This window comes from Diospyros lotus, chromosome 11 (genome assembly GCF_014633365.1).
Source record: "Diospyros lotus cultivar Yz01 chromosome 11, ASM1463336v1, whole genome shotgun sequence".
Lineage (NCBI taxonomy): Eukaryota > Viridiplantae > Streptophyta > Magnoliopsida > Ericales > Ebenaceae > Diospyros > Diospyros lotus.
Window position 1 is genome coordinate 571,230 of NC_068348.1, and position 27,104 is coordinate 598,333.

Here is a 27,104-nt window from a genome sequence, read left to right on the forward strand (position 1 = left end):
ATAATTTTTTGAAATAAATTAATTATTATGAATTAAAAAAAAAATAGAAATAACACTATTCATTCAGCGTAAATTTTGTTATAATGGGTTGGAGATGTCTTAATAAGATAATGCGAAAATTACACCATTTTAATGCAAAAGTTGCACCATTTTGAAGTTTTGGATCCGAGATGGTATAACTCGTTCTACTCACTTAAAATCGATTATCTTCATCCTTAGTTTTAACCCCAGTCTGCGCTCCCGCTGCCGCCGCCACTGCCTTTTTCGGCTATGGCTGTGGCCCTGTGGGTCTTCTTCTATACTCTGTTTCTCTTTCACTTCTTCATCTTCTGCTTCCTTTTCATGCATCTCTCTCTCTCTCTCTCTCTCTCTCTATATATATATATATAAATATACAAATAGAGAAGAAACCTGAAGCAGACAGCGCAGCTTCCCATATATATATGCAGTGGTTTTAATTAAGCACTTAAACCATTTCCATATATCAACTTCTATACTCTGTTCCATTCTTCTGCTTTGTGGGTGTTGCAGAGGGGGTTTAACATTCGTCTTCACAACTTTCTGGATTCTCTGATTTCCAACGTATGATATATATATATGTATCATGCTATATATATATATATATATATCTGGCATTGATCCATTCGTTTAGTCTCATAAAGGAACTCCATCCAATTGTAATTCCAATAGAATATATTGATAAAACAACGAAGAAGAAGGCAACAAAGAACTAAGTTTTAATCTGGTTAGCTACATATGCAAGTCAACATGAATTTTAATTTGTAAATTATTTTTATTTATAATTATTTAATTTTTCCCTTCCACTGTTAAATACGTTCCGTTTCCTTGGGATTAAGCCCCATATGGGTGCCCCGCCACCAGATCCCTCGGTGACAAGAACTAAAGCCGAGTATAATTTATTAGCGGTTGCGCTGGGGGAGGATTCAAACCTGAAAACCAGGCTAGCTCATCTCCCCTAGCTGATCGTTGAGGTAACCTCGTGGAGTTCGTTTCTTTAATTATATATTGTGTGGGTGTGAGTGTATATATATATATATATATGTGTGTATGTCTAGGGTGAGTAGAAATTCGGTTAAACTGAATTAATCGAACTAAATTGAAAAGTTCGAACGGTTCAGTTTTTCAAAAAGAGCAATTCGGTTCGATTATATTTTTCTTTAAAAATTGATTATTTGGTTCGATTGGATTATTTTGATAAAAATACTCAAAAAATCGAATCGAACTGAACATGTAGCAAATACCTCTAGCGAACCGAATAGGCCACACACTCCCCTCCGCGTGAACCGAACAGGCCACACCCTTACCCCCAGGCGCGACACACTCCCCACACGGGCGTGACACCCCATGGGCTATGTCTATACTTTCTTCATTCTTCTCTTTCCCTCTTTCTCTCGCATCTCGCCATTTCATCTTCTCTTCTCTTCAAGTTCGAGTCTTCACAGATCTGGCGATGGCGAAGACAAAGGTTCTTCGATGCTTCATAGATCAGGCATTAGCCGAAGACTCTTCGTCTTCATCTTTTCCCTCTTCTTCCACTATCCGTCACCGTCGCCGATGGCAAAGAAGAAGACGAAGGCCGAAGACAAAGTCGATGATTTTTTGGTAAGTTTTTCGACTACTTCTATTTTACATTGAAAGTTTGAAACCTAGATCTATTAAAATTCAACCATTGGATGCTTTTAATTTTTGGGTATGTGGCTCACCGTGGTTGGGGGAATCCGATAATCAATTCCAATCATCAAAATCGTTGGCCAATTAGGTGGCTGGCAGCAACAGTAAGGCCAATCTCTTGGTTATTTTGTGTTCCAGTTCGATTTTCGGTTTGATTTGGTTAGCATGATTTAGGTTTCGATTAATTCGATTTGTTGGGGTTAATCAATCAGTTGGTTTGGTTATTACATATGGTTCGGTTCGGTTCGATTCATAATATTTGATCAATTCGATTTGGTTATAACCGATTGCACACCCCTATATGTGTCGGGTGTATATATGTATATACGTGTCAGGTTGGGTCAGATGTTTTGTTAATATGTTCATTATTGGGCACATTAACAGGTCACATCAGTCGCCATGTAAGATGGGACACACGCTTGATCAATTTGAAGATAAAATTAAAACAAATGTAAAAGTTCGATAACCATAACCAGATTGAAATAAATATCAAAATTGGATAAAATTAAAATTGACTCAAAATTCAGGATATATTAGTCTATTCAATTTTTTAAAATAAAAATAGAAATGATTCATTTTTCTTATAATTTCTGCCAAACTGAAGAGAAAATAAAATAATTATATTTCCCAGGCATCCTTTCCTTTCACATTTAATTTCCTCTTAAAATATTAATTAAATAACGTTTTTCTTTTTTCGGTTAATTCTGGCCCGGCCCAGAAGGCCACTAGCCAGTGTTTTCAAATTTCAGCCCGTCCAAAGGACAACACATTGTGGGCCGACAGATGGTTTTGCATAATTCTACTTGTAGGGTTATATTAGGTCGGCGACGCTGTCACCGTTAAGCACAAGCAGCAGTCACCGTTATCCAAAATCAAAGCAAATTAAAGATCTGGGTTTCGATCAAGTTTAACATATATAGAGTGGCACGTACACTTGGTTTTTCCTTTTTTCTTCTGACGAGTAGTGGCACACTTTACAGAAACTAAATTTAAGGATAAAAACGTATACTTCTTCTATGAGCTGCATGCCCTTCTTCCAGAATGTCAAATAAACCAATTAAAGAGCAGCTCGCTTCTCATAAATCTTAATGTTCCAAGTGATAGCCAACAGTCCAATAGTAGGTTTCAGAAGGGGACACTGCAATGCCCCTCCATTCCTGCAACAGAATAAATCACAAATTCAGAATGGGGTCCGTGGATCGAGTTGATTCAAGTTTTCTATGAACTCAAACCATTATGATCGAGTTTGTAATTTTGGAATCATAACCGATCCAATCACAAGGCATACCCTACCCGACCCAATCAAAATTGAGTTTGATCAAGTTGGGTTCAATTCTAACATTTGTATATTCAACCTAACAATTATCTTTTAATTAATCTTATATATATCCATAAAAAATTCCACGCAACACACTTATTCAGCTCATTTGCAAAACTAAATGTGTGTGACAAATCCATATTGAAGAACTCATTTGCAAACAATTAACAAACCCATCATGCCAGAAAGAAATCCCCCTTTGTAAAAACTCAGGGGATTTTTATATATACGGATGCATGGTACGGTAAAATAATTTAGGATATTTTTATATCAAAATGATCGGTTTGGGTTGACGTCCATGGACCCAAGGGTCCATGCCCAGACTTGAACTTATGCCAATTAGGTCCCAAATTGGACCCAAACCCAAGCCAAATTAGAAACACATACACACAAATCAAACTAACTGACCCAATTACATCTATTATTCAGGTCACCCAAACCCATGAGCACCCCTAATAGAAGTCATATCCCAGCCCAGGCTAGCTCCACACTGAGCATCTCCTTTTCTATATCCTATAAAAGTGGCCCATATAATTTCTGCATTTTGAGGAGTATCTATGCCAAAACAAAATTGTTGTTTAACAAGTTCACCAAAGCAATCTCATCCTTGCCGTAAGCAACAGTTTATGGTTGTTTGTTTGATTTGCTATCTCATTGGTTCACAAGCATAGCTTGCATGTCTATGGTTGTTTAAGTTTGAGAGTTTATTTGTTTCAAAGATTTTGACTGTAAAAAACAGAAGGAATTCTTTACGGAAATCAAGAAATTTGATTATCACCACCCGAGCTGGATGTATGTCAAACATCGGTGTTAAACCTATTTACATGATAGTTCGCCATGTTTGTTGCCGGTGACGTGCAATATGTGCTTCCCATTTTGGTACTCTCTTGCTGAAGAGAGAAACAACGACGTGTAGCCCGGAAGTGGGGGAAAGGTTCAAATGTGGCCTATTGATAAATTGAATTCGTACAAGATATTGGGGACCTATATATAGACAGCCGGGTGACACAGTTTCACACTTGGGTAGTAGAGTTATTTGTGAAGACCAGGGTAAAATGACTTTATGCTCATTGTTTACCAGCAGAAGACGCACTTAACCTTGTTTGGATTTTTTTGCAAGCCTGCCTGTTTGTTTACTTATTTGGAACTTTGAAAAACAAGTCGTGTTTATTGAGCCATGATAAATTTTGTTATTATAGCCGAATTATTGGAACCAGAATAATAAGAAAACTTGCCAATTTATTTTGTTAATCACAGAATATTTTATGGTTCTATTTTTCACTATCAGATAATGAAGGGGGGCGGGGGTAAAGGGTGGAAATAGATAGATAAATTGTATTTGATTGAAAGAATGCATGCCTACATTTCCTGCTATGGTCCTAATTTGTCATCTTTGTTGAGCACGCGTGTGTGTGTGTTTTCATTTACCTTGAGTTTCAAGTATGTGTTTTAACTTTGAGTGCTGCTATGTTTCACTTCTCCATATAATTTCAGGGCCCTCCTGGAACTGGTAAAACCACTAGTATACTGGCTCTCGCGCATGAGCTTCTTGGACCAAATTGTAAGGAGGCAGTTTTGCAGCTAAATGCATCAGATGACAGGTGAACTGTGATATCACTTTGACACACAGCACTTTTTCTTGCTTAAGTTAATTTGTTGGCAAGGATTATAACTGAAGTAGTTTTTCTTCGGCATACATTGTCCATGTAATAGTATGTACAGGAATTCTTTTGGTCTGTGTACATATTTTCCATGTGCAATTTAGACTGCCATTTACATTTGTTTTGTTTGTGTACAGTTTTTATTTCTTGGTAGTTGCTAACAATGCCATTTTGTACTAATTAGCATGACATCTGGAGCACAACAAGCCTTGAGGAGGACAATGGAAGTATTTTCGAACACAACCCGTTTTGCTCTTGCCTGCAATATATCTTCTAAAATTATTGAGCCTATCCAGAGTAGATGTGCCCTTGTTCGATTTTCAAGATTATCCGATCAAGAAATTCTTGGCCGTCTCATGGTGGTGGTTGAAGCAGAAAAGGTTCAGCATCATCTGATATTTGACATTTCCTCTTTCCTGATGATTTTTTCTCTTGCTCCTGTTCTTAAGATTGGACCTCATACATTCTTACCACCTTTTGGATCAAAACTCTTTTTTCTATTGTGCTACTCTAATTAAGAACCCTTACACTGTCAAAACTAAAATTGCAAGTTTCCTAAATAATGCACATTTATTTGTCATCGTCAATTCAGAAGGGCACAGCACCACCTACATCTTCTTTAACACCATTGAGGACTAAGCTTTGTAAGTCTGTTAAAATTGAAGGACCACTATTAATACTTGTCTTCTTGATATTTCACCTTTTGTCCAGTGTTTTTGTCTTGGTTGCCAATGCGTTCAGCCTGCTTTATTATTATGAATATAGATCCCATGTAGGATCTAAGATACATATACAATGGAGTTATTATTTCTTTTCACATGGCATGATGCTTTGGATTCTGAATAACAAACTAATCAACAGCTAAGGCAAGGCAGGAAGACTTGGACTGCTGAACCAACCTATGATCCAGGTAATTATATCGAGGGTATAGAAACCTAAAAAGTTGGGCAGCCTGGAGGCATTCCCTATATATTCAATGATGGGGCTCTTGGAGGAGACTACTGGCTGTAAATTAAGATACTTCTAATTGGGATAAGGCATTTATAGTCTGTTTTAACTTTGCAAGTACAGCCTGGACGATCACCTTAGCTATGATTGCTTTCAAGATTTGGTGGGTCTTTCTTTGGACCTTGTCAGTTCTCTGTTTCTGTATACATAATTGGGCATACATGCAAATATTTAGATACATATTGTTCTATGAAGCATTGCAGGTTCTGAAGTTATGAGTAGAATACTATTCATTGCATTAATAATTTTGTTACACATTTGCAGTAACAGTGCTGATGTCTAAGCTAGTGCTCCACTTTCTTTCAGAATAATGACTGTAAAATTTCAGATTGTTTTATTCCAATTTGCATGTTCAAGTTTTATCGTTCCATTTCAATTCATAAGTAAAAATCTAATTATTTGATGGACGTGTAAAATTTCAGATTGTTTTATTTCAATGCACATGTTCAAGTTTTGTTGTCCCATTTCAATTTAAAAGTAAAAATCTGATTATTTGATGGCTGGAAATTTGATTTCTGACTGCTACCAATTAGTATTTTCTAGTGAAAGGGAATGACAGATTCATGGTTATAACCCTTGAAGGTTCCTTATGTCCCAGAAGGCCTTGAAGCAATCATTTTCACTGCGGATGGTGATATGAGGCAGGCATTGAACAACTTGCAAGCTACATACAGTGGATTCCGGTTTGTTAACCAAGAAAATGTCTTCAAGGTTACTACTCAGATATTACCACCTTCGGGTACATGGCACCACCCAGTAACTTGGGCGTTTTTCTGAGTTTCTTTAGTTGGTTTTCAGGTATGTGACCAGCCTCATCCATTGCATGTGAAGAATATGGTGCGCAAGGTATTAGAAGGGAAATTCGATGATGCCTGTGCTGGTTTGAAGCAGCTCTATGATTTGGGCTACTCTCCCACTGACATAATTACAACCCTTTTTCGAATCATCAAGAACTATGATATGGCAGAGTATTTGAAACTGGAGTTCATGAAGGCGCGCTATCAAATCCTTTTACTTTATTTCCCCCTCTCTTTTCCTGTCATCGGATGTCATCTCATTGCGTGTTTCTATATGAATCTGCAGGAAACTGGATTTGCACATATGAGAATCTGTGATGGGGTTGGATCATATCTTCAGCTATGTGGGTTGCTGGCTAAACTGGCAGTGCTGCTAAAGCTGCATAAGTTGAGAGAGCAACTGGTTTTGAATTTGAAACCCCTCATCAGCCGCCCCTTTATGTGAGTTAGGTCTGTTTATAGGAGACATCAGACAACAGACATATATGGCTTCTATGTTAAAGCCTTGCATTTGTAATTCCAATAGAGTATTGATAAAGCAAGGAAGAAGAAGGCAACAAAGAACTAAGTTTTAATCTGGTTAGCTACATATGTCAAGTCAATTGCATCAATTTTAATTTGTAAATTATTTTATTTATAATTATTTAATTTTTCTCATCCTCTGTTAAAGTCGTTTCTTTATCATTTATCGTGTGTGCGTGTGGGTGTATATATGTATATATATAGAGAGATATATATGTTTATTTATCATTCTAATAACATTTTTGAATAAAAATTTTGAAATTACGAGTTTCGATTTCAAAGTAGACTTATCTTATTAATCTAAAATTTCTAGGTAATTTGTCAATGTGTTTCCAAGTATTGCAATTGGCATTTCATCAGTTCTTATGGAATTTGATTGTGTTCTTATACTCTATTTCTTCGCCCCTTTCCTTTTCTTTGCCGGGAATTAGCAGGATTTTGATATATATATATATATGATGAGATCTCACTCTCTGCTTGCAAGGAGGCATAGCCCCTGGTGAGCTTCCCGGGAAGGCAGAACATGGAGCCCTTCATCACTTGACGCCGGGTACGGGATGAGATGGGTCGGGTCGGGTATTTTATTAATTATTGGATATATTAATATGTCACATTAGTCGTCATGTAAAATGGAGCACGCGATCAAAAATAAAATTAAAATAAATATAAAAGTTTGATAATTAAATTAAAGTAAATATTCAAATTTAATAAAATTAAAAATTAATCCAAAATTCAAAATATATTAATCTAGCCACAAGCGAAAATAAAGGAAAGGAATAGACACAATGACTTGAGTGACAATGAGATATAAGTGTTATTATCGGTGATGATGGTGTATTTAGAGATGTGAATTAACAATATTTGTTATTTTTAACACATCTAAAGACACCATAAGTCTCTATCAGTTGACCCTTGAAAACTTTGACACAACATTCTGACTGATGTTATACTAAGACAATTATGAAAGGCTACGAGACTGAAATAATATTGACACTCCCCACCACCAGTCAAATAGTTAACTGATGTGATTCGTAGTAGTATTAGATTATGAATTTAATTTTTTATTTTTATATAATAATAAAATTTTAATTTATGATTTATCTCTTTTATTGAAATCGATGATATGAGTGTCAAAAATTACACAATACTTTCAACAGTGATATATAAAATTTATATTCTTCTTCATCCAAAAAAGATTACTTTAACATAGTAATATCTTAATATTGATGTGATCTTAAGAAGTTATAGTAACGTTTTTTGCAATTAAATTTATGATTTGCTTGGATTCAATTTAATTAGCTTTGATTCTTAAATTTAAAAAAATTAAGATCACAATTTAATTATTATTATTATTATTATTCTTAATAAATCAAATTAAAAAAAAACAAACCCAACTCATCGGGAAAAAGCAATGATGATTTTGTTGCAAACTTTTGGACGATAATGCAATGATATCTTACAAGCCACCAAAATTGAAATTTAGTTTGTTTGCCCGTTCAAAAGGACATTGCAGTTGGATGTTGTTTCTAGCCGCTGGCCTTCCGTCACTCCATGAACAGCTGCTGCTCGTCGCGGTTCCTATCCTCATCGTCAGCTATTTGTGCCCTTATCGCCCCCATTTGTTGCGCGTATATATATAACAGAGGAGCAATATATTATATATATAATTTATTAATATTTGATAATAAAATTTTATATAATTTAATATCATATGTATTTTAGTTTTTTTTTTGTTAAATTTTAATAATTTATTGATGATGATTTTTGAGATCGACCACCACGTGCCATATCTGCAAATGGACCTCGGACTTGATGATGTCAGATCTCGATGATTGAACCTACAAGATAACGGAGTGATGGGGCTAGGGTCCTCCGGATAAACTCCGACACTCAAATCAGTAGAATAAATGCAAGTAATAATAAATGTAAGAGCTGTAAAGGTTGGTCATACCTGGTGAGGACTCTTGTCTTTATAGGTGGACCTATTACGGGGTACCTGAGATAAACCCGGATGAGCGGGGGCACGACTCCCGAGAATCCTGATTAACTTGGAACAGGTCTTGCGGCCCGGCTCGAATTTTTTGGACTCCGCTCCGAATTGTTAACTTGTCACGTGTCAATCTCTCAAGCGATTCTCGTGGCAAACGAGAGTATTAGCACATAGGGGTATTTTGATAATTTTAGGTGGTACCATATCATTTATTAATTCTTTCAAATCAAATACATAATTATTAATTAATATATTAAAAGTATATTAGTTCAAATATATTATTACTTTAAATATTATTTAACTTTTAATTTAAAAACTAAATAATTTAAAAATTAAAAAAAAGCCAAACAGCCTCTTAGTGGTTCGGAAAATATGGAAGTAAATAAAATATTTATTTTATTTAAGATATAATTTTTAAAAGATTTATGTGTGATATTTTTAAGTAAATTAACGAGAAGTCATGACTGGAAAAAATAAAAAATTTGACTGTTGGCATTGGGTAAGACGTGACATGAAGTGTACTTTACAATCTCAACCTCTTCTTCATTTATCATCGCCAGTTAACCGTATACTTTTACTGGGTCCGACCCTGATTTGTATTTCATATTTTTCCTTTTCCTAGACTATTTGATTTGATTTTGTTGGAGATGGGACAACAATAAGGATTTACGATCACTCTTCTGGTACGGTTTTGAATATTTATATTTTTGATTATATCAAAAAAAAATAAATTATAGATTAAGTCTTTAACTTTTATATAGAATGATAATCGAATTCGCAACTTATTAAATTAATACTAACATATTACTCTTCTAACAATTTGACCTATACATTTGAGACGGGACCAAAATAAGCAATTAATTAGATGTCACCAGCTTCCATGTCTCTTTTAAAAAATTCTTGAGAGCCAAAACAAGTTATCGAGGGATTTATCGAATGGAATAAAAAAAACCCAAATGCCCCCGCCTGGCCTTCGCCTCTCTCATTTCTCTCTCTTCCCATTGTCGCGATGTGGCCATCGACTATTGTTCACCTCACAGCCTCGCCTTTCCTCGCCTCATCGCTGATCGTTATTGCCGTCACGATCGGTAATAATAAATATATGATGTTTATCATATATTTTTTGAATGAATTTAGTAATAGAAATATTTTGATAAAAAAAACTCTTATTTTGGTGTTTATTATATACATTAATAAATATATAAAAAATATATATAATTATTAATGAATTTAAAAAAATTTAACAAACAATCTAATAAAAATCTTTTCACACTTATCTTAATTATTTTATATTTTAATATAAAAATATTATAAAATTATCATAATATAACTTCACCTCACTTATTTTAGCCAACATTACCAAATATTCTGAATTGGAGGGACAAGAAAGCAAATGAAAATTCAATTACATGGGTTGACATGGAAAGTGAATTTTACAGATTTTTACATTATTTTAAGAGCTTTGACAGAGTTTAACATTCTAGAAAGTATGGAATATTCCTACATTCGTTCCCATTCCGCCCGTATGATTATAGCAGCATTTTTTAGTATTTGTTTGTCAATATGAACTAGGGGTGTTTGCGGTGTTATTTAGTCGGTTTGAATCATTTTTAACATATTAAATTATTAGCGTAATTTTTTAATTAAATTAGACCGCAGTCTGGATTGGGTTCGGCCAAACCGCACCAAACTAGACCGTATTTGCGGTCTAATTTGATGCAATTTACTACGATTTGAAATGTCACTTAAAATCACTAAAAGAAATATTTAAAAATAATAAATAAATACACAAATATTGGTAAATAAAGACAATTAAATGTAAATAAATAGAAACAAAAAATAAAAATAAAAATAAAATAGTGTAAAAAATAAATAGGACGAGACTACCAATTATTAGATTTTTATAATAATAAATTTTTTATAATTTTTTTTATTATTTTCTTAGACAGTTCGATTTAAAATCGAACCGCTAATTGTTCAAATTACAAATCACATGATTTAGACAGAATCCAAACCATTTTCGACTATCAAAAAATAAAATAGATTGGTTCAATTTGCTTTTTACGGTACACCAATATTTTTGAACACCTATAATTTGAACGGAGGCCAAGAGTATCTAAGCTACTTTAAAAATTAAAAGTAGGCGCTGGATAGGCTGTACTTGAAATCGATCTCAACAAGTCTAGGTGAGTCCAAAGGTGGGGGCTTTTCTTGGGGGATTGGGGAAGCCAACTTGAAAGAAGAGATTCAAACATTCATGTGTCATTCATTCAATAGGCGAGTTCTCGCACGTGCGAACAAGTCTTTTTCTACAACAAAAATTATATATAATTGATTATTATATTATTATGCCGCCTCACCAGCAAATTCGTTCCCATATATTTATTTACTTAGTGATTCGGATTTAATCATGTCATGTAAAAAAATATTATAATTGTGCCTTAATTATGCAAAATATCAATATGTTACCTGAAATATATATTTTATCAACATTGTAAGAGCCTAAGAAGGAACTTTATTAATTATTATTATTATTATTATTATTATTATATTTCAAGAGCATAATAATGAATTTAATTAATAATAAGGATCAATTTGTTATAGTTATTTATTAATAACAAGTCAACAACGTGTTGCTGAGTAAATCATCACATACGGACAGTACACCGGTCGCCTTTCAAATTTTGCGGCTGCGGGCAATCGGGAAGGCTATTGTCGCCGCCACTGCCTTTTTCCACTATAATTAAGATATGGTCTTTTTCTTTACTTTCTGTTTCTCTTTCACTTTTTTCTCTTCTTCTTCTTCTTCTTCTTCTTTCTTCTTCTTCTGCTTCAGTTTCTCTTATCTTCTTCTTCTTCTTATTCTTCTTCTTCTTCTCTTATCTTGGTATTTATTATATATATTAATAAATATATAAAAAATATATAATTATTAGAAAATTATAAAAAATTTATCAAACAATCTAATAAAAAAAAATTCACCATTATCTTAATTATTTTATATTTTAAAATAAAAATATTATAAAATTATCTTAATATAAGTTCACCTTACTTATTTTAGCCAACATTACCAAATATTCTGAATTGGAGGAGGGACGAGAAAGCAAATGAAAATTCAATTACATGGGTTGACATGGAAAGTGAATTTTACAGATTTTTACATTAGTTTAAGAGCTTTCACCAACATGAAGAGGAGAGTTCTTCTTCTAGAAGGATAAAGGCGCGGCTAACTTAAAGGTTGTCCGTCAATCTGCGTTAGCTCTCTCTCTCTTCTTCTAGAAGGATAATGGCGCGGCTAACTTAAAGTTTGTGCCGTCAATCTGCGTTAGCTCTCTCTCTCTCTCTCTCTCTCTCTCTCTATATATATATATATATATGTCGTTGGAACGTTACCCCTTAGACCTACCACAAGGATGCGGTTTACCGCCCATTTCCCGCTCCTCCTCCTCCTCCTCCTCCTCTTCAGCTGCCTTTCGTCTCTTGCCACCCGCGTTGCCCCACAAGTCTGGAAGAACACTTCGTCGGAAAATCAGCATCCGGTAGATTAAATATACATTTTATTTTTGGCTAAAGGCATAGCAAAGACCCCTCAACTTTTAATTTGGAACCTACCTAGGCCAGCCCGTGTGTTACACACACGGGCACAAGAATATTAGGTCTTCGTCGGAGCAGGTTCTGGAATTTGATTTACATATGTAGATAGGTTTTTGAATTTGATTTCTCTTATTTCTATTTCAGGGCGATGAAATTGGGCGACCTGATCAGGCCGTGGATCATGAGAACTGCGAAGTAGGTGGAGATGAAGAGTGCTTGATGAGGAGGACTCTTGCTGCTGTTCACAGTGATTACATCTATACCCACCCAGGCCCGCCCTAAGATTTTGGGGTCCTACGGGAAGTTATATATGGCAATCTAAAGCCAACAAAATTGCTTTTGCTTCTGCTCTCCATTACATCTGGACAGCGAGAAACCATCATCCTTTTTAAGATCAAAACCCTTAGGTTAAAGCACATGTATATAGGGTGATTTTCTCGTTGTATCTTAATATTTTATCCTATTATGGGCCCTTAGCTGTAGGGTATTAGATTTGGCTTGTGTTCTTTTGATCTGGGTTTATTAGATTTGGCTTGTGTTCTTTTGATCTGGGTTTATTAGATTTGGCTTGCGTTCTTTTGATCTGGTATGTTCAATGTATTTGTATAGTTTCGCTTGATTAATTAATGCACATATTTATCTTTGATAAAAAAAAATTATATATAATGAATATAAATAAATTTTTTTATTATACAAAAATATTCAAAATTATTATAATAATAATTTAAAATCATCATCCCCCCCCCGGCGGCCAAAACCCAACAATTCAGAAGCGGTACCTCAATCTTCTCTCTTTCTGCGTCTCTCTCCCGAGTTGAACAATGTGTAGCTCGATCGCCGTCTGAATGTAGTTCAGACCAGCCGAAGCTTCCGGATTATTATTGGGATTCAGCAGGGCGTCAGGAAGCAGGAGCCACCATGTTCACGCCCTTGATCCCGCCGTCCAAACAGACCCATCTCTGCGAAGCCATCACCGAGGCCAGAAGCATCGCGGGCATAGCTCTTCCCATGGTGTTAACCGGCCTCCTCCTCTACTCCAGGTCCATGATCTCCATGCTCTTCCGCGGCCACCTCCGCGAGCTCTCCCTGGCCGGCGGGGTCTCGCCATCGGCTTCGCAAACATCACGGGCTACTCCCTCCTCTCCGGCCTCTCCATGGGAATGGAACCCATCTGCAAAGTCGAGATCCTCATCAGATGGGTCCAACCATATAACCGTCCACGGTCAATCAAGACGGCTGCAGTGCAGCCACGGCTTTTAATATTTAAAATGATATTTATAAAAAAATTATGTTATAAATATAAAAATTATATCGGTTTGGTTGATTTTGTTAGTTCAATTATTCTAATAAAAAAATTATACTTATGAGAATGATCAAACTAACAAGTTCAATCCGTCCAATTCGATTAGTTAGGTAAATTGGAATTTTACTTTCTCCTAGGTCATGTAATATGTCTATTTTTTTTTCTTTTTTACAAATTATTATTTTTTTAAATTATGTGTACATATCAGTTATATAAATATTATTATTTATATGAGATATATATTATACTAAGTCAAGATGAATACATTCATTCTAAATCCATTTTACATATCAGATCAATTTATTTTGGAAGTGTATGATGTCGGTATCTCCCAGCAGCCAATTTTGATTGGGTTGACTAGGTGGTCCCAAAATTTATACTAATAAAATTTGTTTAAGTTTGAATTGTATTTCCTCGATAATTTTATCATCTTGACTTTAATTAATTTATGAACATACGGCAAAATGGACTGTTCAACATGTCATCAAAATTATCTTTTAATACTTAAATCAAATAATATAAATCAGTCAAATTGTCTATCCTAAACTTTGAGAATGAAAATAGAAAAATAATTAAACAAAGTGGCCTGTTCTATAGCTTCTACTCACCCATAAGCAAAAATTTTGTACTTTCAAATAATTGCTTAAGTTGGGCCCTGGCCCAATTTTAAATGGGTCAAGTGCCAGCAAGGCCGGGCCTTAATTTATTAAGGGCCCGTGAATAAAAATATATTTATGCAGTTAATCCTATTTAAGATTTAAAATATTAAATATTAAAAATTGGTGGCAACAGAATAAATCTTTATTAAACTTCAAGAGAGATTTTTAGACATAAATCTTTTAGACAGTTAATAATAATTTAGTAAGACACTTGTCACACTTTGATTGACATGACCCTTGTTGCAATTTGATTGGTGAAACATGTGACATGCTTTGAGAGAACCTTCTCAAGAGAATTTTAAGAATAAATTTATAAATAAGTTTAATTTTAATATTTCAATTATTAATAGATACGTCTAATATTTGATAAAAAAAACTTGTACTAAAACAAAAAAAAAAATCTTAACTTAACATGATATGTTTTAGGTTTTCATCTGCCAAGCAACTTCTTGGAACATATATTATATTTTCCTAAAGTTAAAGGATTAATGATTTGTTTATGTAAACTTAAAGCTACAATCCAAATCTTAAGAATAATAAATGGTGTATTAGAAGCAGCAAGCAATGTGGGTTCACCACAAAGATTCTCTGGTCAGTGGCACCAATTAATGGCAATTGATTGGCTCTCAAGGAGCAATTAATGGACAAATGGTTCCTTCTTTGCAGGCAGATGCCTTGGAACAATAACCATATTTGATTTGGGCTCAATAGATTAATATATATTATGAAATTTTAATTTTATCTAATTTTAATATTTGATTTAATTTGGTCATTTACTTTTTTTTTATTTTTTTATCTTCAGTATGTGCCTTACCTTACGAAACAGTTGATATGACCTGTTGATGTGTTGAATAACGAACACAATAGTAAAACATCCGACCTAACTCGTCCTACTCACTTAAAATCTATTATCTTCATCTTTAGTTTTAACCCATGTGTGCACTCCCGCCGCCGCCGCCAATGCCTTTTTGGGCTATGGCTGCAGCCTTGAGGGTCTTCTTCTTTACTCTGTTTCTCTTTCACTTTTTCATCTTTGCTTTCTTTTCATGCATCTGTCTCCCTTTCTCTCTCCCTCTCTCTCTCTATATATTCATCTTCTTCTTTAATTTTTCCCTTCCCCCATTAAAAACATTTCGTTTCCTTGGGATTAAGCCCTCTCGCGGGCGCCTCGCTACCTGATCCCTTCAGTGACAAAGAGTAAACTCGAGTATAATTCATCAGCGACTACACCAGCAGAGGATTCGAACTTGAAAACCAGGCTAGCCCACCTCCCCCAGCTGACCGCTAAGGCAACCCTATGGGGTTCGTTTCCTTAATCATATATCGTGTGGGTGTGGGTGGACACGTGTGCGTGTGGGTGTATATATATATATATGTGTGTATGTGTTTAGGGTGAGCAAAAATTCGGTTAAATCAAACTAACTAAACTGAATTGAAAAGTTCAATCGATTCAATTTTTCAAAAAAAGGGATTTGGTTCGATTATATTTTTCTTTAAAAATCGGTTATTCGGTTCGATTCGATTATTTTGATAAAAATACTCAAAAAATCGAACCGAACTGAACATGTAGCAAATATCTCTGGCAAATCGAACATGCAACACCCTCCCCCGTGCGAACTGAACTAGTCACTCTTCCTCATGCGGGCGCGACACCCCATGGGCCATGTCTATACTTCTCTTCTCTTCGTTCTTCTCTCCCTCTATCTCTCTCTCTCTCACATATCTCGCCATTTTGTCTTCTCTTCGAGTTCGAGTCTTCATAGATATGGCGATGGCGAAGACGAAGGTCTTCGATGGCGATAGCAAATACGAAGGCTCTTCGATGCTTCGTAGATCAAGCATTAGCCAAAGATTCTTCGTCTTCATTTTTTCCCTCTCATTCCACTATCCGTCGTTGTCGCCTATTTGTTGCAAATGAGTTGTTCAATGTGTGTGACAAATCCATATTGGACAATTCATTTGCAAACAATTAACAAATCCATCATGCCAGAAAGAAATCCCCCTACCTAAAAAATCAGGGGATTTTTATACAGATGCATGATGCATGGTACGATAAAATAATTTAGGATATTTTTATATCAAAATGATCGGTTTGGGTTGACGTCCATGGACCCAAGGGTCCATGCCCAGACTTGAACTTATGCCAATTAGGTCCCAAATTGGACCCAAACCCAAGCCAAATTAGAAACACATACACACAAATCAAACTAACTGACCCAATTACATCTATTATTCAGGTCACCCAAACCCATGAGCACCCCTAATAGAAGTCATATCCCAGCCCAGGCTAGCTCCACACTGAGCATCTCCTTTTCTATATCCTATAAAAGTGGCCCATATAATTTCTGCATTTTGAGGAGTATCTATGCCAAAACAAAATTGTTGTTTAACAAGTTCACCAAAGCAATCTCATCCTTGCCGTAAGCAACAGTTTATGGTTGTTTGTTTGATTTGCTATCTCATTGGTTCACAAGCATAGCTTGCATGTCTATGGTTGTTTAAGTTTGAGAGTTTATTTGTTTCAAAGATTTTGACTGTAAAAAACAGAAGGAATTCTTTACGGAAATCAAGAAATTTGATTATCACCACCCGAGCTGGATGTATGTCAAACATCGGTGTTAAACCTATTTACATGATAGTTCGCCATGTTTGTTGCCGGTGACGTGCAATATGTGCTTCCCATTTTGGTACTCTCTTGCTGAAGAGAGAAACAACGACGTGTAGCCCGGAAGTGGGGGAAAGGTTCAAATGTGGCCTATTGATAAATTGAATTCGTACAAGATATTGGGGACCTATATATAGACAGCCGGGTGACACAGTTTCACACTTGGGTAGTAGAGTTATTTGTGAAGACCAGGGTAAAATGACTTTATGCTCATTGTTTACCAGCAGAAGACGCACTTAACCTTGTTTGGATTTTTTTGCAAGCCTGCCTGTTTGTTTACTTATTTGGAACTTTTAAAAACAAGTCGTGTTTATTGAGCCATGATAAATTTTGTTATTATAGCCGAATTATTGGAACCAGAATAATAAGAAAACTTGCCAATTTATTTTGTTAATCACAGAATATTTTATGGTTCTATTTTTCACTATCAGATAATGAAGGGGGGCGGGGGTAAAGGGTGGAAATAGATAGATAAATTGTATTTGATTGAAAGAATGCATGCCTACATTTCCTGCTATGGTCCTAATTTGTCATCTTTGTTGAGCACGCGTGTGTGTGTGTTTTCATTTACCTTGAGTTTCAAGTATGTGTTTTAACTTTGAGTGCTGCTATGTTTCACTTCTCCATATAATTTCAGGGCCCTCCTGGAACTGGTAAAACCACTAGTATACTGGCTCTCGCGCATGAGCTTCTTGGACCAAATTGTAAGGAGGCAGTTTTGGAGCTAAATGCATCAGATGACAGGTGAACTGTGATATCACTTTGACACACAGCACTTTTTCTTGCTTAAGTTAATTTGTTGGCAAGGATTATAACTGAAGTAGTTTTTCTTCGGCATACATTGTCCATGTAATAGTATGTACAGGAATTCTTTTGGTCTGTGTACATATTTTCCATGTGCAATTTAGACTGCCATTTACATTTGTTTTGTTTGTGTACAGTTTTTATTTCTTGGTAGTTGCTAACAATGCCATTTTGTACTAATTAGCATCACCCGATATTTGACATTTCCTCTTTCCTGATGATTTTTTCTCTTGCTCCCGTTCTTAAGAATCCTTAAGACTCTCAAAACTAAAATTGCAAGTTTCCTAAATAATGCACATTTGTTAGTCATCGTGAATTCAGAAGGGCACAGCACCACCTACATCTTCTTTAACACCGTTGAGGACTAAGCTTTGTAAGTCTTGTTAAAATTGATGGACCACTATTAATACGTGTCTTCTTGATATTTCACCTTTTGTCTAGTGTTTTTGTCTTGGTTGCCAATGTTCAGCCTGCTTTATTATTATGAATATAGATCCCATGTAGGATCTAAGATACATATACAACGGAGTTACTATTTCTTTTCACATGGCAAGATGCTTCGGATTCTGAGTGACAAACTAATCAACAGCTAAGGCAAGGCAGGAAGACTTGGACTGCTGAACCAACCTATGATCCAGGTAATTATATCAAGGGTATAGAAACCTAAAAAGTTGGGCAGCCTGGAGGCATTCCCTATATATGCAACGATGGGGCTCTTGGAGGAGACTACTGGCTGTAAATTAAGATACTTCTAATTGGGATAAGGCATTTATAGTCTGTTTTAACTTTGCAAGTACAGCCTGGATGATCACCTTAGCTATGATTGCTTTCAAGATTTGGTGGGTCTTTCTTTGGGCCTTGTCAGTTCTCAGTTTCTGTATACATAATTGGACATACATGCAAATATTTAGATACATATTGTTCTACGAAGCATTGCAGGTTTTGAAGTTACGAGTAGAATACTATTCATTGCATCAATAATTTTGTTACACATTTGCAGTAACAGTGCCGATGTCTAAGCTAGTGCTCTGCTTTCTTTCTGAATAATGACTGTAAAATGTCAGATTGTTTTATTCCAATTTGCATGTTCAAGTTTTATTGTTCCATTTCAATTCATAAGTAAAAATCTGATTATTTGATGGACGTACGTGTAAAATTTCAGATTGTTTTATTTCAATGCACATGTACTTTATATTTTTTAAAATGAAAATAGAAACAATTCATTTTTCTTATAATTTCTCCCATACTGAAAAGAAAAGAAAAGAAAAGAATCATATTTCCCACACATCCTTTCCTTTCACATTTATTTTCCTCTTAAAATATTAATTAAATAACATTTTTTTGGGTTAATTCTGGCCCAGCCCAGAAGCCCACTAGCCAGTGTTTTCAAATTTTGACCAGTCCAATGGACAACCTATCACCGTTAAGCACAAGCAGCCATCACCTTAGGCAACAAAAATATTGTTCCACGAAATTGATTACTTATCTTTTAAATATTAAAATTATTCATAATTAATTATATTTAAATAATTAATTAATATATAATTAATAATTACTTAAGAATTAAAAATCAAGACCTAGGATTTTCTAAATTCATCTACCAAATTTACTTTATCAAATTATTTCAATTTTTTGATTGATTAGATTACGAATTATGTCAATGGAGCACTTTAATTTATTTGTTAGTTTATGTCTAGATCTAACAAATTTATTCAACTAACCTAACTCATTATATGTCTATGTGAATTAAAATTAAATAACACATTAAGCATAGAGATTCATTATATAAAAATATTTATTATAAATATAATTAAAAATTACACATGTAATTAAGTAAATGTCTTCCATAATTAATATATATTATTTTATTCTTAATTTATTTTTAATTTATCTATATTTAGCATCATAAGAAATCTCAAATTATGTAATTGATGATCAAACAATTACAAACATTAAGTTTAAAATAAAATAAACATAATTAATGTAATGGTCATAATAAAAAAAATAAATTAATAAAATCTCAATATACAAGACCTTTTAGAAATCCTATACAATTATTTATTGACTTATAGTAAATAAAATATTTTTAAAATCAACCAAGAATTACTGAATAATTAAAATCCTAATTATGCATATTGTTGTGGGGCTTCCTTTTTCAATGTCCTTAATTTTTTCTTTTATCTGGCGCTGCCATCTCTGCCTACGACTTTTCTTCTTTCCCTATGATTAATATGATAATAATTGAAAGAAAGGTAGTAAAAGGGTTGCACACGAAATTGGGGCAGATCTGTAAAATATGATAATAATTGAAAGGAAGGTAATAAAAGAGTTCACACGAAATCTGGGCAGATCCAAAAATGGATTTGGGAAGGATTGACCCTCGGATCCATCAGTTATTTTAACTACTCCTCCAAAATAATCTAAATCTCAAGGTATTTTTTTTTTTTTTTTTTTGGGGGGGGGGGGGTTGAAGAATACAAATAAAGAAGAATACAGGGGGGGTGGGGTTCTCTTGAAGAATACAAATAAAGAAGAATACAATTAAACTTAGAGTTTGATCTAAGTTTAATTTTTGACCTTAAGCTATCCAAATAAAGAATACAAACAACAGTGAATGATTTTGGCTGCCGAAAGTAATGAAACCAACCAAACCAACGGCTCAAGAAACGACAAAAAGACATTTCTAATGATATTTAGTGCGCTATGACATAGATAGGCTTAGGCTTGGATATATATATATATATATATATATAGGCCAATGGACCAATCATGCGCTGCATATATATGCATGGAGATCAGACGTAACGGCTAACGTCACCCAGACAATATAGATTAAGAATGGAAAGCTAACGTCACCCAGACAATCTATGCATGTGTAGATACATAGGGTTAATCACACCAATCATCACTCAACTTTATATTTTATTACTGTTTGGTCATTAAACTTTAAAATATTATTCATCAGTCATTGATATTTTAAATCTGTTACTAATTAATCATTAAATTTTAAAATATTATCTGTTAGTTACTAATATTTCAAAATTGTTTCTCATTCGTCACTTGTGAATTTAAAGTTCAGTGACTAACGAGTGACGGGTGAAAAATAATTTTAAAATATTAATAATTAGTAGGTAACATTTTAAAATTCAGTAATCAAATTAACAATTTTGAAATATCAGTGACTAATGGATAAGATTTCAAAGTGACTAATGGATAGCATTTCAAAGTTCAGTAATCAAATTAATAATAACATAATACAAAATTGAGTAATTATTAATGTAATTAACTCATATATATATATATATATATGTACGTAAATGAAAAGCAAATATTCCTTGATTTGAAAGAAAAAAATAAAGGGAAGAAAGCGAATCAAAATTCCTGATTTGAATAGTAGAAGGCCACTCGTGATGCCAGGGCATCACTACTACAGAATCAGGCAGCAAGCGGCGAGCGGTGCGTGGGTGTGCAATCGCTTTCCAATCAAATCGAAAAAGGCCAAAAATTATATTCCTAATCAAATTCTTATTCAATAATTACACTCAAAATTATATTCGAAAAAGCAATAATAATTTTGTTGCATGCGAACTAATTCAATGCCACCATAGTTGACCACCACACCACATGCATTGTCTAGATAAAATTTAACCATCATATGCATTGTTTTCGTCAAATGTAAATAAATATAAAGATTCCGTTGGAGCCTCTATATATATCTGACGGTTAAATCATTTGGCTCTCAAACTCTCAAGCATATATTCTAGTATCAAGAAATGTCCCGGTTTACCGCCGTTCTTCTCCTCCTCCTCCTCGGTTGCCCGTCGTCTCGTGCCAGCCGCCCTCCCCCCCCCACTAGCCTGGAAGAATATTTCGCCGGAAAACCAACATCCTGTAAGTTGAATATACATTTTTTTTTTTTTTGGCTAAGGCATTTTGCCCCCCTTAACTTAAACAAGGACCCCCTCACCACTGACCAATGAGGCGGCTGGGTATGTCTTTAGCCTTTTCTTTTTTCCCGAAATAATTTGCAATAATACTTGAATGATGATTGCGAGCCATATATAGTAATTTACCAGCATGCACAATAGCCACAGAACACGGGCACAGGGAATACTTAGCTCTTCGTTGGAGCAGGTTCTGGAATTTGATTTATGCAGATGGGTTTTTGAATTTGATTACTGGGTTTCTGTTATTTCTGTTTCAGGGCGATGAAACTGGGCGACCTGATCAGGCCGTGGATCATGAGGACTGCGAAGCAGGTGGAGATGAAGAGTGCTTGATGAGGAGGACTCTTGCTGCTGCTTACACTGACTACATCTACTCCCACCCAGGACCGCCCTGAGATTTTAGAGTAATGCTATTTGGCCCTCCGGAAAGCCGCCCAGAGAGCCACTCAGCACAAAATTACAAATTTAGTCACTGGCAATTACAAATATACCCTCACTCTATATATACTCTCAACTCATCTTTTTCTCACTCACTTTCTCCCTTATTGCCTTTCTCCTCTGTTTCCTTTCTCCTCGTACTTCTTCCCCGCCCCCATCTCTCTCTCTCTCTTTCTTTCTCACCCGTGCGACCATGCTTCCTCCATTACAGCAGCTTCGGCCTTTTCTTTCTCTTTCTCGTCCGTTGCACGTCTCTATTGGCCCCGATCTAGAAGGAGGTAAGTCTTCTAAACTTATTTGGGTTTGGCCGAAACTTTAAGCTTAGATCTACGGAGTTTCGGCCGTTGGATCTTGGTGGTTTTTGGGTATGTCGGTCGATGGGGATAGGGGTGTCAGGTGGTTGGCTCTGATCGCCGGATACCACCGGCCACGGTGGCCGGTGGCGACTGGCAGTCCGTTTTTCGTGCTATTTGGGTTTGGCCGAGGCTTAGAAACTTAGATCTGGGGAGATTCGGCCGTTGGATGTTACTGCTTTTTGGGTATGTTGGTCGATGCGCCTTTCGGGGCGGCGGTTGGAAGTACAGACATACATACATCTATTTTGCAATTATTTTAATTTATATCGTGAATGTTGATATTATGAATTTGTATGATGGAAGTTGAATATTGAATTTGTGATCTTTGAATATTGTGAAGGTAAAAATTAAATTGAATTAGTTGAAATTTAAATGTTCATAAATTAAATTAAATTGATTTGTATTTGTTTTGTGAATTTTTGAATTAAAATTATTAAGTCTATTCAAGAATTGAATGGAAAATAATTGGTGTTAATTTTATTTGAATTTAGATATATATTAATGTGTACATATATTTTAAATTTATATTAAATAAAATTTTTTAAAAAAATTAAATAATTTCATGTGATACATAGAGATTGAGTTGTACTTTTTTAATTTTTTCTAACCAAACGGAGAAACATGGTGAGGGATACCAACGGCTAGTCCAAAAATTTGTTCATTTGGGTTTGACTTTACTTTAATTTACTAAATTATGCATCTCTTGACTAGAATTTCTATTCTTTTAAAAACTTTATTTAGTATTAGGATTCATAAATTATATATATATATACATAATTAAAGCACTACTAAATCATAAAAGAGAAAAGAAAGACATTTTTAAATAAATAATGGACGTACAAACTTATTCTCCACCTTAATGGTAAGAGTAATAAGTTAGTTTCCTCCTTACAAAGACTTGTTGTCTTTTGGTAAATAAAAAAATTAATTAATTAAAAACATCTTTTCTTTAGTTTAAAGTAAGTGGATTGAAAAATTATTTTTTTTAAAAAATAAAATAAGATGAATCCACGCCCTGATAGGTGAATATGAGTATGAATGAGGCCATGTTAAGTGGTTTCTTTTTTTTTTTTTCAATAAAGTGTACAATACTACATTTTAAGCATTGATTTCCTGTGTGATTATTACATTACCTACACAAAATTGATTTTCGCCCTCGTACAAGCAACTTTTACATTAATATAAATTTATTACCAGACTTGAACTTATGCCAATTAGGTCCCAAATTGGACCCAAACCCAAGTCAAATTAAAAACACACACATAAATCAAACTAACTGACCTAATTACATCTATTCAGCTCACCCAAACCCATGAGCACCCCTAATAGAAGTCATATCCAAGCCCAGACTAGCTTAGGATAAGGACTCAGTTCCACACTGAGCATCGCCTTTTCTATATCCTATAAAAGTGGCCTATATAATTTATGCATTTTGAGGAGTATCTATGCCAAAACAAAATTGTTGTTTAACAAGTTCACCAAAAAAGAAAGAATCTGAGTTCTTTATCCTCAGAAGTTGCCAAACCAAATTTAGGATTAGACTAATCAATCCCAACCAAACCCAATTACAGTTCTAATTATACATTATCCTTTGTCGTAGAAGTAATTCTTAGCATTATTCATTAATTAATAACATTTTTGTTCGTGGATGGTTTACATTCATTCAAAAAGGGCGAGAAAATGAAATAAACAAAAGCCACGGGGCTGTGAAGGAAAAACGCTAAACAGAAGGGACAATATGGAAAATAAAAATACACAGCGACGGCGCTGTTTGGGTTCCCTCCAAATTGTGATAGTTCTTCATGTTTGTTGCCGGTGACGTGCAATATGTGCTTCCCATTTTGGTACTCTCTTGCTGAAGAGAGAAACAACGACATGTAGCCCGGAAGTGGGGGAAAGGTTCAAATGTGGTCTATTGATAAATTGTATTCGTACAAGATATTGGGGACCTATAGACAGCCGGGTGACACAGTTTCACATTTGGGTAGTAGAGTTATTTGTGAAGACCAGGGTAAAATGACTTTATGCTCATTGTTTACCAGCAGAAGACGCACTTAACCTTGTTTGGATTTTTTTGCAAGCCTGTTTGTTTACTTATTTGGAACTTTTAAAAACAAGTCGTGTTTATTGAGCCATGATAAATTTTGTTATTATAGCCGAATTATTGGAACCAGAATAATAAGAAAACTTGCCAATTTATTTTGTTAATCACTGAATATTTTATGGTTCTATTTTTCACTATCAGATAATGAAGGCGGGGGGGTGTAAAGGGTGGAAATAGATAGATAAATTGTATTTGATTGAAAGAATGCATGCCTACATTTCCTGCTATGGTCCTAATTTGTCATCTTTGTTGAGCACGTGTGTGTGTGTGTTTTCATTTACCTTGAGTTTCATAGTATGTGTTTTAACTTTGAGTGCTGCTATGTTTCACTTCTCCATATAATTTCATGGCCCTCCTGGAACTGGTAAAACCACTAGTATACTGGCTCTCGCGCATGAGCTTCTTGGACCAAATTGTAAGGAGGCAGTTTTGGAGCTAAATGCATCAGATGACAGGTGTGTAATTATCTTCCAACTTCTGCATTTCTTTTCCCCTAGTTTATCTGACCATTGCTAATCTATATTAACTTTTTTTTTCCCCTTATTTTAGGGGAATTGATGTTGTTAGGAATAAAATTAAGATGTTTGCACAAAAGAAAGTTACACTACCTCCAGGGAAGCACAAGATAATAATTTTGGATGAAGCTGACAGGTGAACTGTGATATCACTTTGACACACAGCACTTTTTCTTGCTTAAGTTTGTTGGCAAGGATTATAATTGTAGTAGTTTTTCTTCAGCATACATTGTCCATGTAATAGTATGTACAGGAATTCTTTTGGTCTGTGTACATATTTTCCATGTGCAATTTAGACTGCCATTTACATTTGTTTTCTTTGTGTACAGTTTTTATTTCTTGGTAGTTGCTAACAATGCCATTTTGTACTAATTACAACCCTTTTTCGAATCATCAAGAACTATGATATGGCAGAGTATTTGAAGCTGGAGTTCATGAAGGCGCGCTATCAAATCCTTTTAATTTATTTCCCCCCTCTTTTCCTGTCATCGGATGTCATCTCATTGCGTGTTTCTATATGAATCTGCAGGAAACTGGATTTGCACATATGAGAATCTGTGATGGGGTTGGATCATATCTTCAGCTATGTGGGTTGCTGGCTAAACTAGCAGTAGTTCCGGACACTGCTAAAGCTGCATAAGTTGAGAGAGCAACTGGTTTTGAATTTGAAACCCCTCCTCAGCCGCCCCTTTATGTGAGTTATGTCTGTTTATAGGAGACATCAGACATAAAAGGCTTCTATGTCAGGATAAGGCGGTTTACAAAATGATTTACAAAACTGATTAAATCGCAATATATTAGACATGAGTTAGAGCAATAGACAGAAGTGGGAGAAGCTCGAGCGTGTATTATTTGCTGCTTTACCCTAATTTCTTTCGATCACTAACAAAATAGGTGTCAGCAGCTCAGCCAAATCATCATTCTTTGCTGTCTAAACTCCCTTCTCCACTTGGCATCCGGCATGCACCCAGAGCCCTCCAAATTAATTGTCCCTTCAAATTGCTTAAAATTCTCAGTTTACAACCCCAAGCTTCAGACTTGTTACTGTTTATCATTAATGGCGGTCTCTCCATATTCCATTTTTGCAGTACAACTGCTACTGCTGGCTTCATGGATGCTTTCCTCTTCTTCCTCCAACTTTTACCAAGATCTTAACATTGCCTGGGGCAATGGCCGAGCCAGGATTGGACAGCTGCGGCGAAGGTGTGTTCGGAGAGGTATATTTTCAGCTTCGGTTTGCTTAATCTTTATTTTTAAGTTGTTTCTTCGAAACTTTTCTGTTCAATGGTGTAATGTCTCGTCTTTCCAGAACATGCATTACCTCGAGATTTCGGGAATATATATATATATATATATTTTTTAACATCACACACAATATAAGCCTCTCGATATACATACCCTCATCATAATCATTTCTCGACAATCCCGATTGTGTCTTCTCGGCATATCAAAATTTAAAAAATTAATAAACTAAGACAGGTATTATCAATTACATCCACGGAAGCAAGATCGAAATCTCAATGATATATAACCGACAATTCTTTTTATAATAACCAAATCGATATTTCATATGAAAATATCATAATATTACATAATCTCTAAACATTGTAATCGTCGACAAGGACTTACGAAAACTAAACATATCAGTTACATCTCGACGACATCCTCTCTCTTGGCGCAACTGTTTTCACTTAGAATGTTTGAATATTTCAGGGACATAGTCTAAATTAG

General features: G+C 34.9%; 1 protein-coding gene and 1 pseudogene across 1 annotated transcript; both read left to right on the top strand.

Annotated features, from left to right (window-relative positions):
* The first annotated feature begins 1,471 nt into the window (after positions 1–1,471).
* LOC127813420 (replication factor C subunit 2-like) lies at positions 1,472–26,736 on the top strand (annotated as a pseudogene).
* LOC127813009 (phytosulfokines-like) lies at positions 12,364–13,163 on the top strand. The gene is made up of 2 exons (XM_052353664.1): positions 12,364–12,527; positions 12,727–13,163. The coding sequence occupies exons 1-2, from the start codon at positions 12,402–12,404 to the stop codon at positions 12,862–12,864; spliced, it is 264 nt and encodes an 87-aa protein (XP_052209624.1). The 5' UTR covers positions 12,364–12,401; the 3' UTR covers positions 12,865–13,163.
* Positions 26,737–27,104: the final 368 nt, after the last annotated feature.

Bases quoted from the DNA above. Each gene is read 5' to 3' on its own strand.
- LOC127813009 (XM_052353664.1), top strand. From the start codon at position 12,402: ATGCGGTTTACCGCCCATTTCCCGCTCCTCCTCCTCCTCCTCCTCCTC. The intron at 12,528-12,726 runs GTAGATTAAATA...TTTCTATTTCAG, and splicing joins CGTCGGAAAATCAGCATCCG to GGCGATGAAATTGGGCGACC.